The sequence below is a fragment of the Natator depressus genome, chromosome 8 (assembly GCF_965152275.1).
Source record: "Natator depressus isolate rNatDep1 chromosome 8, rNatDep2.hap1, whole genome shotgun sequence".
In the NCBI taxonomy this organism is placed as follows: domain Eukaryota; kingdom Metazoa; phylum Chordata; order Testudines; family Cheloniidae; genus Natator; species Natator depressus.
This window is the reverse complement of record NC_134241.1, coordinates 62,729,409-62,747,675: the sequence shown is the minus strand read 5'-3', so window position 1 is coordinate 62,747,675 and position 18,267 is coordinate 62,729,409. Positions and strand designations below refer to the sequence as shown.

Sequence of the window (18,267 nt, the reverse complement as noted above, 5' to 3'; positions counted from 1 at the left end):
TTTCCAAAGATGGTTAAAATCATCCAGTGTGATTTTTATGCCATTCTGTTGAAATCACTATTCTGTTCCTGTGAAAAACCTATAGGGGATTTGTATGTAATACTTCTTTCAAAAAACTGACATGTACTAAATTAATTTTGTAGTATTTGTTCTCTCTCTGACAGGTACTTGAGGATGAATAAAAAGAACCATCAAGCAGATTATTTTAACCCAGATCTGAGGATCAGAATCCATTAACTAATTATTTGTACTGTCCACTTTGTCAGTACTGTAGCCTTGATTGTCTGAATTGATGCATGTAATCACTTATTTTTACTTTTGGTCACAATGCATATTTTAAAACTAATGTTAAGCCAATCATAAAATAGTAACAAAAGATGGGCAAAAAGGTTCAAACTCAGATCAAACTACAGCTTATTATGGTATTTGGAAGAGGAAACTTTAAGGGTAATTGCACACTTCTGCACTTCCTGAATTACACACTTCTTGCTTGCTGGCCCAAATCAGAACCTTCTGGAAGTCTCACTAGAAACCTTAATCCTGGGAGATTTATAACATAATTGCCATACCAAGAAGTTTGGGATATGGATTGAGACCTTTTTGAGTTCTGCCCATCACTATTAGCAGTTGGTCATGGTTCTGCCAAAATGTTTTGGTCCATGCAACAAAAAAAGGATGCAGACATTTAGCACAATTGTATAGAAAACATTTACTTTTCTGGTTAAAATTTAAACTGAGTGTCTTAATTATTTTTCCTTTTTCAAATTAAAGATTTGTATATTTCATTTACAAACTTAATGAATATCCCTAAAGTACAAACAGATATTTTAAACACAGTAAAGTGGGAAGGATTTGTTGAAAACTAGAGATAAAGATGAAAGCTTGCAGCTAATTTGAATAGCAACATGATGCAGGCATGGCATAGTGTGTGAATAAGTTGACAATTCTTATCTTATCTTTCATTGTATATAATACACGGGAAATTAGACCAGTGCTGTGACACAGATGAATGTATTAGAATCCACACAAATGAGAGTGAGAAATTAATAAAGAGAAAGTGAACATTGATGGGGTGCTATGTGTTGTGAATGAACCAAATTCTGGACCTGTGGCAAACACAAACAAGCACACACCTACACTATAAAAGCTGAAAAAAACACCCATTTTCCCCAAAATTGTGTGAAGGCTGCAACTTTTCACATTATTGTGTGAAGTTACATTTATCTGAAGTAATTGCAGCCACAAGTTCCCTTAATCAGCAATTCACAGGGGAGGGAGGAAGGGGCCCTGGCCCCAAGCTCATTTATGTAGCTGCATTATTGCAACAGTTATGTTATTGATTCCCCTGGTGTAGTCCACCATCCTGATTTAGGCACTCAGGCACCCTATTCAAAGGCTAGCAAGAAACAGGCACCTAAAGGTACATCTGCATTTGAGCTTGGAAGTGTGATTCCCAGCTTGCATAGACATATCTGCCCTAGTTGTGCTCAAGCTAGCAACACACAGGCACTAGCTCAGCCTAGGTTGCCTGAGTACAAGCCCTCCCAACCCTCAGCAACCTACATGGGGCCCAGTGCTGCCACAGCAGACTGCTACTTTTAGGTGCTAGGTTGGGCAGTGCTAGTATGGTACCTCTATGTGATCTGGGCATCACTCCTCCCAGCTCAAAAGGTAGACATACCCTTAGACTGGGGGTCACAAAAGCCAGCACGTTGAGTAAGGAGGCACCTAAAGCAGGCAGCGGGGAATGCCAAGGACAAGGGTGTGGCCTAAGCCTTTCCTCGCAGTGGGAGTTGGGCACTTTTCTCCTCGTAGGATTCACAGGGGTGAACTCTCTCCTGGAGTTAGTAAGTCAGGTCAGCTTTTTTTCGTAAAGCTCACACCACTTGGTGGTGGTTACGTTATACCCTGGAGCGTGCACACTCTATCAGAGGAGGCCTAAGTCCAAATCCTGATGTGGAGCAGGGACTTAAACTCAGGTCACTCAGGTGATTAACCTAACTACTGGGCAATGGTTTATTCTGGCATATGTCTTTGTCAAGATCTCCTATTTGAGCTATTCCACTGTGTTTAACTAATTATTTGTATAAGTAATTACGATATTTATTAGAACAGCGACTTGAATTTGGGATTCCTACATATGAGCAGAGTCCCCTAACCACTGGGCCATAGAGTCCTTCTCAATGTTGCCTTCGCCCAATTACAGTTTAATTATTTAATACAAAATTGAATGGCTTCAACAGACAAAGCTGCACAAGTGACAGAGCACGCCCATACTAGGGGTTAGGGCCATGCTCTTGAGAGGTCGGAGATGTGGGTTCAACTCCCTGCTCCATATTGGGAGGCGGGATTTGGGCCCAAGTCTTCTACACTGGGGTCGAGTGCTCTACCAACAGAGCTAAAAGTTATAAGATGGGGCGGCAGCAACTCCTCCTCAGTTTTTTGGTGAGAAATAGTTTCAGTACCTAATTCCAAGTTTCACGGCTGTGAATCCCTAGTGGAGATTGGTGCCTAACCCACTTTGAGGAGGGTGGGTTTAGGCCACCCCCTGCACCTTAGAATTTCCTATTGGTTTGCTTAGGTGGCTGCTGTTAGGGATGAAAAGAAGATCAGGGGGACCCAGAGGCAGATTGAGTAAATGGCCTTCTTTATTGCGGTACTCGTTCCCCTTGACCCAATTGTCAAGTAAGCACTGAGTTAACAACATTACACTTTTTAAATTTAAGTTAATATGTAAATAACTACTTTTACAACAACACCCCCCAAACCCCTCATTTAGTAATATGAATGCCCATATACTGAATATAATTATCCCCACCCCTGTTTACTGTTTAAAGCATTAAACATATTCTACAGACATTTCTACCCTGAAGTCACATTTATTTGAAGTAATTGCAGCCACAAGTTCCCTTAATCAGCAGTTCACAGGGGAAGGAGGAAGGAGCCATGACCCCAGGCTCATTTATGTAACTGGGAAAGGAAGGGAGTGGAGAGAGAACACTTTTTTTTACACATGTATGCTTTAGAGTGACAACCACATTCCTTTTGCAGCTTGAACACTTATCTATCCTTAACCAGCAGAAGGGAAGGGAGAGCGGTAGCACTTTATCTACTAAGCGCAGAAAAGGTGCCTGCCTGTGCCTCTATTCCCTAATACTGTGTCTGCACACCAGCAGTTTCCCAGGTCTCTACTTAACCCTTACATACCCCAACATTCCACGACTCTCTTCAAAGATGGTCCCAGGCACCCCTCCTTCCTGCACACTGGACGGCGGGACGGAGCCAAGGCCTCCAGCTCAAGTGGTTAGCCCGATACCTTGGTCCACCAGTCCCGCTACAGGGAGAGAGAGAGAGAGAGAGAGAGAGAGAGAGAGAGAGAGAGAGAGAGAGAAGGCGGGTCATAAAAGGGGTAAGCTGCTGAATTTAAAAGTATAGCTTTCAGGGAGAGGTTAAGGCACCACATAATTTTAAGCACCCAATGAATACGATTAATAATACAAGTAATATGAATAACACCCTTATGACATGAGTAATATGACCAAGAAGTGAATGAGTGTTCATTAGGCCTGTCCGAAGGGCACAGGCTACATCAGTTCAAGTACAATCAACAGGAGGTTTAGTAGCTGGTTGGAAGGCATTCATTCCTCGAAGGGCCTGGGCTTCCAAGACCTGCATTCAGCCTTGCTTGGCCTGGAGCTGCCCCTACAGTGTTCATGTGCTCTTGTCCGTATTATGAGTCCATTGAATATTTACAGAGAAACGGGGTATTGTCCAAACCAGCTCGACCACTTGGTATGGAATTCTCCAGAGCAATGAGTTCCACAGATTCATTCATGCACCAAAGTCCCGATGGCAGCATGTAGAAGTGTGTAATTGTGCCAGATGCTGGTGCACTTGTACTCCCAAGTGTGATATTGCAGAATTGTGCACACTTCCAGCAGAACACTCCATACCCTATATACATTACACCCAATTGTTCACCCCTGGCACAGGCCATTGAGTCTGCTCCTTCATGGCCATTGGGGAGGGGTACATTTAATTTTTTTATAAATAATTACTTAACTGAATTATTGCTTATTTTACACTATTTTATTTTTTTTAATGTATTTTTAGTGGTTCCCAATGAGCTTTTTCCTTTCTTATTGTTTTTATAGGACTTATGGGGATCACCTTAGTTTCTGTCTTATTCCAAGGTACTGCTGCAACCATTACCTAGGTGCTAGCCCCAGTTGAATATTTTGCATTCCCATACATACCTCTCCCCCGCCCCCAGATTCTATACACCCAACCCTGTGGTTCTTACTGCCCATAGATTCCTTTTGTATGTATGTGCTGCAGTTGGGGTGTACCCGGTCCACTCACATTCTCTGGGACGTACCGCCCATTCATGTAATGGACTGAAAAGACACATTGACGAGCTCTGGTTGCACCTGCTCCCACAAGGAAGTATTTCCAGCTCCAGGCTGCGGCCAGCTTAAATTAGGATCCTTCCAGCTTGGTGTTCATATTACCTGTAGGGTTGCATTCTGCAAAGCGATTAAATTGTCATATTCCCAGCATCCCAGGGGAGACTTTATGCCCAGTCTGGTATGTACATAACTGCAAGCCTAAGAATTGTCCTTTATGGAGGTACCATTATGATTACACATGATAACACCACACCCCAGTTGTGGAGTCCCATAACTCAAACACCCCAGGAGCCCAGAGACCTATATTTTTGGGCCCTTCATGATAAACCACATTTCCGGATGACTGTTTCCTGCTGTTATTCATTATGGCATATTTTAAAGAATACCATGCAATATTTCCTGAAAAATTTTACATTCTTTACTGGGTTAGGATCCCCCCTCCAATCCTTACACCACATACCATTAGGGCCGGCCCACAACATTTTGGCACCTGAGGCAGGGAGCTTAAATAATGCCCCCATGCCCCCTCGCTTGGGCCAAAACTTTGAAAGGTCTCAATTCTGCCTTCTTCCTGTTCTACTCCTCTCATGGTACTGCTCTGCTACCTACCCCAATAAAGAAGAACTAACAACTTAAAATGCCTTGTTCAAAAATTTTAAGTAACACTTAACTTTCAAATGCCTGAACAGCAAATGTAACTTTTCAAGTCTGCATAGTAAACACTGGCATTTTTATCAGTTTGAACAATCAAAGTGGTGCTTTCCGTGCCTTCTTGGTTGCAAAGATTTGAACTGCTTCCTGAAGGTCCACAGTCTGGGCCAGCTCATGCTCTATTGAGATGGTTGCAAGGCCGACCAGCCTCTCCTGTGTCATTGTGGAGCGTAGATGTGTTTTTATTAACTTCAGTTTGGAGAAGCTGCATTCTCCACTGTCAACTGTTACAGGAAGTGTTAGAAGTTTGCACAGAGCAACAAAAGCATTTGGAAAGAGGGTAGTCATCTTATTTGTGCACATATATTCCAGAACAGCCTTTGGAGTTGATCCTGCTGCAATGTATCTTGAAAGAGCTTTCAGTTCATCACCTAAATCACTCACATCAATATCACGCATGTCATCATGTGTCAACACTGTCTCTGGTGCCCTGCATTGCTGGTGGAGGTCTTCTTCAGGTATAGTGAGAAGTTTTGGAATATCATACAACATCCCAAATATACTGCTGTGTTCCTTGAGCAGCATGAAATGTTCAACTGACTGTATTGCACAATCTAGCACCTGGTTAAAGAATTCAACTTTGAATTGTTGTTTGGGGTCTCTTTTGGGATTATCCCGTGCCTCGAAATCAAAATGTCTTCTTCTTCGGTGACTCTTGTATTCTTGAATAGGTGGGGAAATAGCTTCAATGTGAAGTTCCTCTGCCAACTTCTGTGCACTCTTCAGAATGTTTTGAAATCCCTCATCTGACCGGTAAGACTGTAGGTATGACTTTGCTTTGTCCAGTTGTTCCATTGCTCCAGATATATCAAGGTCAACACCATGGAGTCTCTTGCTTACAACATTTATTTCAAACAGTATATCATGCCACAACACTAAGCCACACAGAAATTGGAAGTTATGTATGTTTCTGGTGATTCCATTTCCCTCTGCCACTGTTCTCCCATGAACAGTTCCTGTCGTAGCATTATCCTCCATAATGGCAACTATGGCATCATCTATCTTCCCAATTTGGTGTTTGATAGGTTTTATCGCCTCCACCTTGCCATCGATAAGTTGATGCAGAAAAAAATTACATAGATGCTTTGAATTACATTAAAAAATTCAGCAGCCTCACTGCATGGGACAAAAAAAGCTCGAGGGTTTAACTCTCGGATTCGTGTCTACACTCCTCTGTTCTTTCCTCTCATGTTGGCACCATTATCGTAGCCCTGACCTCTCATGTCAGCTATTGCAATTCCTGTATCTTCCAGCTTTTTAAGAAGCACATTTGTCATACCAGCTCCTGTAGTATCATCAATGTCAATAAATTCTAGAAAATGCTCTCTGACAGTTACCATTGCAGGGACATTTTCACTAGGTTCTGTTGTTGTTACAAAACTCACCATTAAAGTCATTTGTTCCATAATGGTGATGTCAGATGTGCAGTCCAGAATAACAGAGTAATATCTTGCTGACTTCAGATCTGCCACAATCTTCTGTTTGACTTTTGTTGCCAGTAACTGTATGATCTCATTTTGAATTGTTTTCCAAGGTAGTGGTGGTGTGTGTACATTTCTTGGGTGGTGACTCTTCTTAGATGCTCCTGGAGTACAGCACCAAACTCAGCCATCAGCCCACAATTTTAAGGAAGTTTCCATTGTTTGGCACATACAGCTGATCTGAAGCGCCACACAGTGCTAGGTTTTGGGTAGCAAGCATTCTCACAATGGCAATGAGCCTTTTCAGAACATTTTGCCAGTAAAGAGACTCTGATGCAATCTTCTCTTGATGCTGATCATCTGTGGTGGCCTTTAACCTTAGTCTCATCTCAAACTCTTTCCAGCTACGGAATGTTCTCTAGTGATTTGCTGCGTTCTCATGGCATGCCAGATTTCTAGCCAGATTTTTCCAGTCCTTTGTTCCTGTAGAACCCAATGTAGCTGAAACATAAGACTGGAAGAGTTTGCAACAAAAACAGTATGCAGCATTCTGGGTTTTTGAGTACATAAGCCATGTCCTCTCCACTTTGTCACCCCTGGGTATTTCACGCCCGTAATGTGTTGGATGGAAACTTGTATTTTCATTGTCTTTGGGGAACATGAAGTTTTTCACTTGCTGTGGACCATGCAGTACAAGAAAGTCCCTCAGGCTACTGCTCAACTGGGTCCACAGTCCTGGATCATCTAGACTTAAGGAACTAAACTCAGCAGCAGCTGTTTCTTGCGCCTCCACCATACTCTTCTGTGAGCTACACTTTTCTTCAGGAATGTGCATGGTTACATCCATTTGAGATGGAGATATGGATGCTTCAGGAACTGCCAGGTCACCTGCACTCTGACTAACTGGAATATCAGGCATCTCCTCACCACTCACATCCTCACTGGGGCCGGAAGGCTCACTGTGAACATTTGTGTCTATGTATCTCAGGAGAGCTCCTTCCTGCTTAGATGGAAAAAACTTCCTTTGCTTTCTTTCTTTTTCTGAATGCTGCCCCAGAGGGGCGATTTCTTCTTTCACTCATAACTGCAGTTCTGTGCCAGCTATAGTGGCTCTCCACACTCAGTTGAAGGGGACAAATAAGCAGGCTGGTAGCAGGGCCTGAGTGAGGGAAGATAACAGCATCTTAAGGGCCTAACTGGCTCCACTACTTCAGTTGACTGTCTGTCCTTCTCAAGTGGGTCCAGGGGAGCAGCAGGAAACAGGAAGCTCCCTGAGAAGCTGGTGTTAATCAGTCCAGGCTCCTGGGAGTGCCAGAGAAGTACATAAGAGGCTCCTCCTCCTCTCTCCCTGCAGCTCCTGCTGCTTTTTGTTATTCTCTCACCTTTTCTCCTGCCTGCCAGTTATGTCTCTTGTGCCCTCCTTCCTGCAGCCCAGCACTCCACCATCTTTGTGCATCTAGAGCAGAGAGAATACATATCCACCAGCAGCAGAAACAATTTTCTAAACTCTGGGTCCTAGAGGCGCCCCCCAGCCCCGACAGTCTGGCACCTGAGGTGGCCGCCTCAGTTTGCCTCATGGTAAGGCCAGCCCTGCATACCAACATTGCCAAATTCTCATGGGGGGATTAGTAGTACAGTTTTTCATGGGTAAATCCTTAAAGTCCTCATTATCACCACTTTGGGGTGTAACCATCCATGTGTTTCCTCCCTTTGGTACTTCACATTGCTGGATTTGGGTAGGGCTTACAATAGCAAGAATAGCAGCAATGATTATTCTATTCCAGGCCAGGCCGTCCTTGTTTTCCCTTTGTGGAAACCACCTGTGAGATGCATGCAACAGAATTTATTCATTCCCATTTTTAACCCCCACTCTGTGCCTTTTTTATTTGTGTGCAATAAACCCATTTTCATCCTCCATTTTGTGTTTCCAATAGCAGCAGGCTGGGACCCAACTGGTCAAAGACTAGTTAAGGAACCCTCCATTTAGGAACTGGGAATGGATGGTGTTCTCCTGGAATGTGGTACATCACTTGATTCCCCTCCATTGGGTAGACTGTGCTCTCCAGGCAGGTTATACCATGCACTGACCTTTGCTGCTATATGCATTAACCCTCTTTGTACAATATTCACCCAAATAACGGTAATAACAAGACAAACACCATAAAACACACAACACAATTTTTGTTGTGACAGTAGACCCATGATGTTCTGAGTTGTTCTTCCACTGGTGCCAGCTTGCTCATAGAATGTCTGAAAAACAAAATAAACATTTCCAAGCCCCTTGGTGGAGATAGATTATTGCTTAAAAATACCCCATTCTTTTACAAATCTTTTTGCTGACTGCAAGAAGAACAGAATAACTACCTTCATACTTTTCTTGTTTTGTTCAAAAGGCAGGCTAGGTTTTTAACCCTAAAGGGAAAGGGTGAATTATCCCACTGTTCATTTATGAGGTTATGTACCCCTCTTGTACAACAGACAAGGTTTGTAATGGTTTTCCTGCTGTGCCACACTTCAAGTTTATTCACAGGTGATATCTGAGAGGCAATATTACCCTGAGACCTTTGACATGAAATTTGCTTTCAATTACTGTTTTTATCATGCTTAAATTTTTTTTAAAAAAATCATACACATTATACATTGTTATGGGATTACCCACTAGCATTTATTCCAAGGTTTAACACTGTGACAATCAGATTACCTAGAGCCACTTTAAAGCTCAGTGTTGTGCATCTCACCCCTGCTGTTGCTGCAGAGGGGCACTGTATTTTAACTTTGGGTTTTTTCCCCTGCAGTTTTTAGCGGCTATTTATTTCCAAAAAAAAAAAAAAAAAGCATCGAGAATCTCTCCCCAGCCAGGAACATATTCTCTGGTCTTTATTTCAAAGATACTAAACTTTATAAAAAACATGGAAGTACCCAAAGGGTTAAATGCTAAATAGCAAAGCCACATTATACTAGCTGCCCCTGTCTAGCACAAGGGTCTGTCAGTGTTGCAACTTTGAATGAGAGATTCAAATGGAGTTTTAGTGTCATTTTGTTTTTTTTAATAAAAAAAAAACAAAAACAAAACCAATTTATTTTAAACCTATAAACAGGATTTTACAAACCATGAGTGTTGGTTTAGGTCCTTAAAACCTTACATAATTACACACACAATTTTTTTTTTTATGCTTAACACTTTTTAAAATTTTTTACATAACTACCCTGATTACATTTCTGTCTTGTACGATCAGAGGCAGTTATGTTTCAATGGAAACCCCTTAAATTTCTTTAGTGATATTGCTTAAATCATATTTACAAACCATTTCTGTGGGAAAAGGGCCCATTTTCCTTCAGAATAGCTGTAAAGGCTCCTGGGGACAAAAACATAGTGGTGATAGTAGCCACTTGACCTCCTTGTATCATTTGTTTAACTACCAGGATTTCATTCAATATGACTGTACCAAGTTGCACATATATTACATTTACATAACTGGGTTTTATTCTTAAACCACAAACTTTTTCTTATAACACCAAAACTGTTACTTTTTAACATTTTTACAACTCCCAGCCAGCTACTTCCCTCCAAACTCCCCCCAAACTTTGTAGTGTTAATTTCTCCAAAAGCTACTTGTAACTCTTCACTCACTTTAAATTTTTTACTTGTGCATTTAATTATTTAAGGTGGTACATTTTGCCTGTAACGACATAGCCACCCTGCAACACAGAGCTGCCTCACCTTGTGCTTCCTTTTCCTTGGAATTATTTAAAAAGGCAGTAAAATATTTGTTTCCATGGTCACCCATTTTTACTTTAAAAATTTCAGTGGAATGCAGCAGACTTCTGTCATGCTTTGTCCAAACAAACTTTGCAGAAAGTATCCAAAGTACCATCCATTAAAACTTCAGAAAACCAAAAGTGTGAAAATGGGGAGGTTAATTGGGGTCTTTAAAAGCAGGAGGGGCTGAGGGTGGTGGGGTGGATAAATGCAGGACGGGGAACAAGAATTTTGCTTTAAGGCATCTACTTGGCCCTTCAGAGTCAGGTTTTCTTACTTAAGACAATTAAAACTATCTATACAAATTCCTCAGCAATTTGCTGCAAAGTTTCCACTTTGCTTTTAAGACTGGTAACCTCCTCCCATAAACCTGACAGGCCCTCACACAGAGCCTGCAACAAAACAGCCTTTTTCTTATCCTGGGAGCACTTGGACACCAGGGAAGCTTCCACCCACCCCTGGATGGCTGGCCAATCCTGATGATCCCTGTCGGGGGGAGCCTGCCTAAGGACACCCCCAACATTTCCCCACCAGTTTACTAATAAACTCCTTAACAGGGGTTGCAGTCAAGGGCCCGTTCAACTTACTCATCGAATCCATAGCAAGACGTGGTGATCAGGCACGACTCTCCCCTGGGATCCTGTTCATGACACCAGAGGTTAGAGATGAAAAGAAGAGCAGGGGGACCCAGAGGCAGATTGAGTAAACGGGCTTCTTTATTGTGGTACTTGTTCTCCTCGACCCAATTGTCGGGCAAGCACTGAGTTAATCACATCACACTCTTTTATCTAATGTGACAGACCCAGACCAGTGGGGTACAGGAGTCTGGTAGAATGCAAACATATTAGCCACTGGATGAACAGTTTTCTGTTCCCTGAGTGACCAGAGCAGGGTCTGCCCAAGAGCAATCAGGAACCCGCCAGAACCAATTAAGACAGGCAAGCTAATCAAGACACCTGGAGCCAATTAAGAACTTTCTAGATTCAATTATGGCAGGCAGGCTAATCAGGACACCTGGTTTAAAAAGGACCTCCCACCAGTTACTAGGGGCATGCACCAGGAGCAGGAAGTGAGAAGGTGTGCTGTTAGAGGAGTGAAGAGGTCAAGTATGATCAGGTTTCAGGAGGAAGATCCTGCAGTGAGGATACAGAAGGTGCTGGAGGGAAGGCAATGGGGAAGTAGCCCAGGGATTTGTAGCTGTCATGGAGCTGATAAAGGAAACATTGTGGACAGCTGCTATCCATAGGGCCCTGGGCTGGAACCTGGTGTAGAGGGTGGGCCCGGGTTCCCCCCCCCCCCACCTCCTGATTGGACACAGGAGGAGTTGAACCTGGTCTGTGAGAAACACCAGAAGGCAAGCCCTAAACTGGAAAGGGATCTGCCCTGTCCCCAACCCACTAGCTGGGACACAGAGACTGCGGGGCTTGTTCTCCATTTTCCCCATGCTGGCCAGTGATAAGGTTAGTTGAGTGGATGGCAGATCTGAGCCACTAGCAAGAATGGCCAAACTGAGGGCTGCCGTGAATCTCTGAGGCAAGCAAACCTGCCAATAAGTGACGGACCCACTGAGGCAGAGGAGGAACTTTGTCACACTAAGTTAATATGTAAATACCTACATTTACTATAACACCCCCCAAACCCTTATTTAGTAATATGAACGCCCATATACTAAATATAATTGTCCCCCACAGTTGCAAAATCAGAGGAGAACATCACTTTATGACTTTTTGGTAGCAATGTACAGAATTTTCTGCTCCCCATAACTTATTTTCAGTTTCTTTCTGTGAGTGTTGATGCCTATCCCGTATAATGTAGGGTGATTCACTAAAGGATAATCTTGTATTTGTAAGTGTCCCTGCCTCATGGTGTTTTGGATGTCTCAACAAAAGCAATTATCCACATCTATTATACTCCTCAGAGGGACAAAAGGACGTGGCGGATGAGCTACAGTCTGATAATATAAAGTAAGTAAATGTGAATAGCAGTAATAGTCTGTAACCTTTGCTGGGAAGTTCCCCCAAAACAAGATTTGCCAGAATAAGCTCTGCCTCACTCCAAAATTCAAAGTGTCTGTGTGTCCTGATCAAGGACGATAAACAGCCAGGCTTGCCCAATACCAGCTTCCACTGGCAAATGCTATCTCTCAGGCCTGGGCTTCACTCAAGTGTTTCCCCACAACCTAATTGGCTGCCAGTTAATGAGGTAGTTGACACAAATATAAAGGGTAACATAAACACTGCTCAAATGTTTGTTCCAGGCTCCTGGTTTACTGAATAAACCTCTAGCATAGACATAACCTCAGTGTTCTGTCCACTGCACCTGCCAGCCCAGCTGCCTCCTCCTGGTGCTGCTTTTGAGGAAGGAAGAGGACTGAGGCCATGCACATTCACCCTGAAGATCCTGCCACCTTCAGAAAGCAGGTGACCCAGCAACTAGATAATCAAAAATTGTGGCATGTGCAAAAGAATGGGTTGGTCATAGAGTAAAAGAGTCAGGAAACGATGTGAGGAGAAACCTCTATGTAATGAAAGAGGAACATTGCGAAACAAACAAACCATTTGTACTGTATTCCTGGTGGAGTTTACATCTGTTATTTCTGGAATTAGATCTTGCAAGAGAAGAGGTCGGGAGTGCAACAGGGAGGGGTTATAAAGGAAGGTTAGTCTTCATTTGCTGAGGACAGGATCCAGAGAAGAGCAGAACTGCATGTCAGCAGTTATAAGTGCTGGGCGTACTTTATCAAGCACCAACATGACTTTACTGAGAGGTATCATCGTTCAGATACTATCGGCTTTCTATGCTAAGGGACAAGGTAAGATGCAAATTGAATTAAAGGATCCTCAGCTCCATTTTGCAAGGGTAAAACAGTGACTCATGGAACAGGGTAAATAGGGGATTAGTGACAAATGGAGGAGAGTGAATGAGAACCATTGCAGATGGAGGGTTAGTTATGGAGCCTTACTTTTGTGTTTGTTCTAGAGACTATTCCCATGTGTCTACTGCCTAATGAAACAAGGCTGAATGAGTCCCTCAAAATACTCCAGAGGAATTCAGAGTGCAAAAATATATGAGTATTCCTAGTGGCTCTCTGTGTGTGTTATCACTGTAATCCTGGCAGCTGGTGAAATTTACTAAGGTACTCACATATCTGTTTCCTGTTTGTCTCCATAGTTATTTTTGCCACATTAAATGAATTATGAATTCAACAGGTTTCATGTTTGTTTAGCAATTGTTTTTATTTCGTATCACTCCAAAAGTAGTAATGTGCTGATTGTAGAAAAATTTCTGGTGTATGGGCCTGATATATACATAATATGGGGATAAATGCCTTAGAAATACCTCTAGATAGTGCATTGAGCTCTGTAGAGAAGGGGGCATTTTAATCTTTGACACTAGACCTTCTGAGTCCTTTCCCATCACATCATTCAGTGAACTAGGACATAGAGAGATGACTTTGGTACACTAAGGGGTCATTTGAACCATAACTATTAATGTAGGACAGGCTAGTTTTGCTCAAATAATCCATGGTAACTGAACTACTGAGTAGCTCAATGTTTTACCTTCTGGAAGATATGCACTTCCTCAGGCAGGCATATCTAGATAACTGGATTCCACGTACACTAAAATCTGCACAGAAAATGACATGAGGTGTCAGTACACTGCGCTGTTATCAATTGTTTCGTTGTCTCGGTTAATTGTTTTGTACATTAGCAGACATTAATTCCTCAGTAAGACTCAAGAGTTTGTAGAGCTTGAGGTTTTAGATCTGAACTGGTTTTGATTTATCAAAACCTTAAATTTGTTAATGAAGTAACTTCTTTTTTCTTGAGTAATGAAAAATGGTTGATCAGACGCTGGTCAAAATTCCCCCCCAAAATTTTACTTTTGGACTGATAAAGAACATGAGAAACTTCAGCCCCAGTAACTGCTTTGAATGAAAGAATTGTCTCAGCCATAACCCTGGCATTGGTAAGAAGGTGCTACACTAAATTAATACTAAGTTTTAATTACATGAACATTACAATGTTCGTGTTCATAGGAAAATATTAGCACTGACAAACAATAAATCCTGATATTGATATATTAATTCAGTAAAAAGTATGAGCGGCTACAAGAGTTGTGAATGCTTGAATCAATATATGGCAATCTCTGCTTTATTGTCATTGATTTCTTATTTGTAACAGTTTTCTTTACATTCAATGGGTCAAAGCAGAAGGCTAAAGGTAAAGGCCCTGCTCATGTGAGCAGACCCACACAAAGGAATGACTTTTACGAGCAGAGATTACTCACATAAGTAAGGGTGCTAGACAGGCTTTTAATTAAGAGGGGCAACATAGGGGGTGACACATACAAGTAGGGGAGGACAAAGGTGACAACAGTGTCATCATTTAGTGGCTTAGGTGAGTGATTCACGCATCTGAAGTTTACATGATTTTCTAAAAAAAGATTTATATCTGTGGACTGAGATTGTCAAAGTCCCTTAAGAATTTAGATGCACAATAGTCATTGAAAATAATAGTAGTACTCCATCTTCTAGGCACCTTTGAATATCTCTGCCATAGTCTGATTAGTTAACATTTCTCCAGACCTCAGAATTTTTCATTCACTGGATCTAGATTTCCCAGAATTTGTGGGTGTTGGATCCGGTATAATTGAGGGATTTCTTTTTCTAAAAGACTAAATAAAATGGTAGTTGGGAACACTGGTGAATTGACCTCTAGTCTCCAAGTACATATGTAGGTTTTATGGGCCTAATGTATCTAAAATCAAATATAGAAATCTTTTAAAATAAGCCAGATTGTAGCTATTAGTAGCATTTTATATATATATAATAATTGAGAGGGCATGTTCAATCTTAATTGACAAGACTGAAGGAGAATCTGCCATAATGGGCTCATTATAAATGCTTAGGTAGACTAGTTTAGATTAGACAGAATTGTTTTCAATTCAGACTCAGCAGTTTTATTCAAATTTGGGCAGGGAGGGTTCTGATATTTTGGACAATATTCAGACCCTCCAAATCTGAATGATATCTGATTTCAACATGAGCCTTTGCCCACTTCTCTCTGTAGGACTCCTTCCCCTCTTCCAGAGCCCCAGGCCATATTTTAGACTTGCATGCATTGACCAGTGTGGATGTGATAAGATTACACAGGTCTTCACTGTTTATCATTTCAGCGGTAATGTCACCAACATGGAATGGGTTTCTAAGTAACAAAACGTGGAAGCCCAACCTGCCTGCAAAATGATTTTTTTTTTCTTTCAGTGATGGTTTGTTTATATAAAATAGAAAAAAGAGGGAGAGATAACGGTGTCATATTTTAGCTCAAGTCAGTCTTTTGGAAATATTTATACAATCTAAAATCTACCTGAGCTCTGCACTGCAAGCTGACAAAATAGTCTGAAATGCTTTTTCAGATGCTTAGATTCCCAATCTGCACCTATAATGAATAACACGGTGTGTTTGGTTTGTGTAGTGCCAGTATGTGAACAGCCACCTGATGTTGATTTTGGAGAAATTATTAGTGGCGAGAAATCGCAATATGTGGAGAGCGACTCAGTGCAGTATGGCTGCTATCCTGAATACATGCTGGCAGGAACTGAACGGATAACGTGTTATGGGAGAAACTGGATGCCACTGCCAAAATGTTTGGGTAAAGGGAAATTTGAATCTATTTTATTCCTCACACCTTAGGTCTTGGTGAATTTTTGTTAATGTTTGTTAATGTATGTAGAACTCAATAGTTAATCAGAGACCATAGGTGAGAAGAATCCTTCATTATTCCACCATTGCAGAAAAGCAGTTGGTTGCGGTCACTGTGGTTCCATGTTGTGGGGTCAGGGTGCATTCTGATGCAGGTATTTGACAAGGGAGAAAACAAGTAATGTATTAAATTTCCATCACTGGATTTTATAGCATTGTTTTCTCCAGTGGGTTCAGTGTATTCTCCCTCAGTGTAGAGGTTGACATTATAATAACTGTGGTGTCACCTTCTTTCCTTATTCCTGGAACAGCTTTCCTCCTTCAAATCCCTCCACAAACCCTCCTCTTGTGGCTTGGCTTCCCTCGCTCCCTGTAATCTATGCTCAGGCATTCCTCATTCCAGCTCCCAAGAGAACAATTTATAAATAGTAATTTTAAACATTTGGCAATTTAAGAAATATTAGAAAGCCTAAGAGGTTAATGTAACATGGCTAACTTTGTATGCAGGGAGGCAAGCAGGGATTTATAGAATCATAGAATATCAGGGTTGGAAGGGACCTCAGGAGGTCATCTAGTCCAACCCCCTGCTCAAAGCAGGACCAATCCCCAATTTTTGCCCCAGATCCCTAAATGGCCCCCTCAAGGATTGAACTCGCAACCCTGGATTTAGCAGGCCAATGCTCAAACCACTGAGCTATCCCTTTCCCCCATCTCCTAAGAAATTTAACCTTTCCCCTTGTTTTGTGTATATCACACTGAGCCCCTAAAAGTAATATTCTTAGTCACAACTTTAACTCGTGTGCCACATTTTCACTAGTACTATGAAACCTATTAAAAGTTATCCATTGAGAGACTGATAAAAATCAGTCAACAGAAATGGTCTTCTGATAAAAAATGAAACAGAATTGTACTCGATACCCTTTGGGGTTCATAGGGATGGTCTCCTAATGAAAGTAATTGCTTAATAAAGGTGGTCACTTTGGAGAGGTAATTTGAATTTAGTTTTCTGTTCTCTTCAGTGACTTCTCTGGTGACTCCAATTCCAACTATCCAATCAGCAACCACCTCCCTTTCACCATTGTTTGACAAGTTTAATTTGCAATCGAAATGCAATTAGACTCTGAGCCCAATCACCCAATGGAAACCATTTTAGGCCCCATATCTAATGCATGAAATTTATTATGAGATTTAGTTAATAAATTATTTTTGACATTTGGCATAATCACTTTCTGCAGCCAGATCATAGAAGAGATTATTATTATGGTGAAAGATTAAAATAAATAGCTTTAATTGTGTGTAATCTGATTTGGAGTTTTGGAACTGATTAACTTAAAGCTTTGTGGTGAATAATACATTGTTCTAATTTTTTCCTGTTTTCATTTAGCACCATGTACCATCACAAAACAGCAACTGGAGGACAAAAAACTGCTTCTGCCCAGTGGCTGCAGACATACAATAATCATTCTAAATGATCAATTAGTGGAATTTTCCTGCAGAGAAGGCTATAACCCCACAGATCATTCAGCCAGGAAGTGTGTTGATGGGCACATAGATTTTCCACTGTGTATCTCTGGTAAGTATGATGATTTGCAGACACTGTCTATATCTCACGTGAAATGAGGGGAAGATAATGAAGAAAATCTCATCCAAAGTAGCCTTAAGGGTGAGCAAGCAATGATTAGGCATTCAGTATCCTTTTTTTTTTTTTTTTTTGGTTTTGTTTTTTTTTTTGCTTTTGCTTAGCCACAGGAAAGAAATGTGGATGTCCACCTGTTGTTGCTAATGGAGATATAACTACTTTTTTCCCAAAAAGAGTATGCCTCAGGCTTTTCTGTGGAATACAAATGCCAAAAGTTTTATTCAGTGAAAGGGCAAAATAAATCTTTCTGTAACAATGGAAACTGGACAGAAACACCAATTTGTGAGGGTAACATGATGTTTTCTACAACAAAACCTATAGTTTTTTTTTCCAGTGTATCTAAGTATATCTGGTAGCAGGTAAATGTGTTTCACAGTTCAAATATCATTTGTTACATTATTTTGTACCAATATTATGAACTTTGTAATACAGAGATTTTACTGTTAGAAATCTAAATATTTCTGATGAAAGTTCAAAATCTCCTGAGCTTCTTTTAGGAAATTATTGGAAAATGTATTTTCTTTACTATTTCAATGAAGTCCTTTTAAAGGAACATTCAATGAAATTTCAGGGCAGAAAATTCAAAATTGATAAAAGTAAATACTTTTTCACAGAGCACGTAA

General features: G+C 41.2%; 1 protein-coding gene across 1 annotated transcript in view; it reads left to right on the top strand.

The window, feature by feature from the left end:
- Positions 1-13,052: 13,052 nt before the first annotated feature.
- LOC141993006 (complement factor H-related protein 5-like) overlaps positions 13,053-18,267 on the top strand; it is a 110,093-nt gene continuing 104,878 nt past the window's right edge. The window contains 5 exon segments of the mRNA XM_074962348.1: positions 13,053-13,113; positions 15,779-15,955; positions 17,390-17,578; positions 17,749-17,804; positions 17,806-17,932. Of these exon segments, the coding sequence (XP_074818449.1) occupies positions 13,053-13,113; positions 15,779-15,955; positions 17,390-17,578; positions 17,749-17,804; positions 17,806-17,932 (610 nt within the window).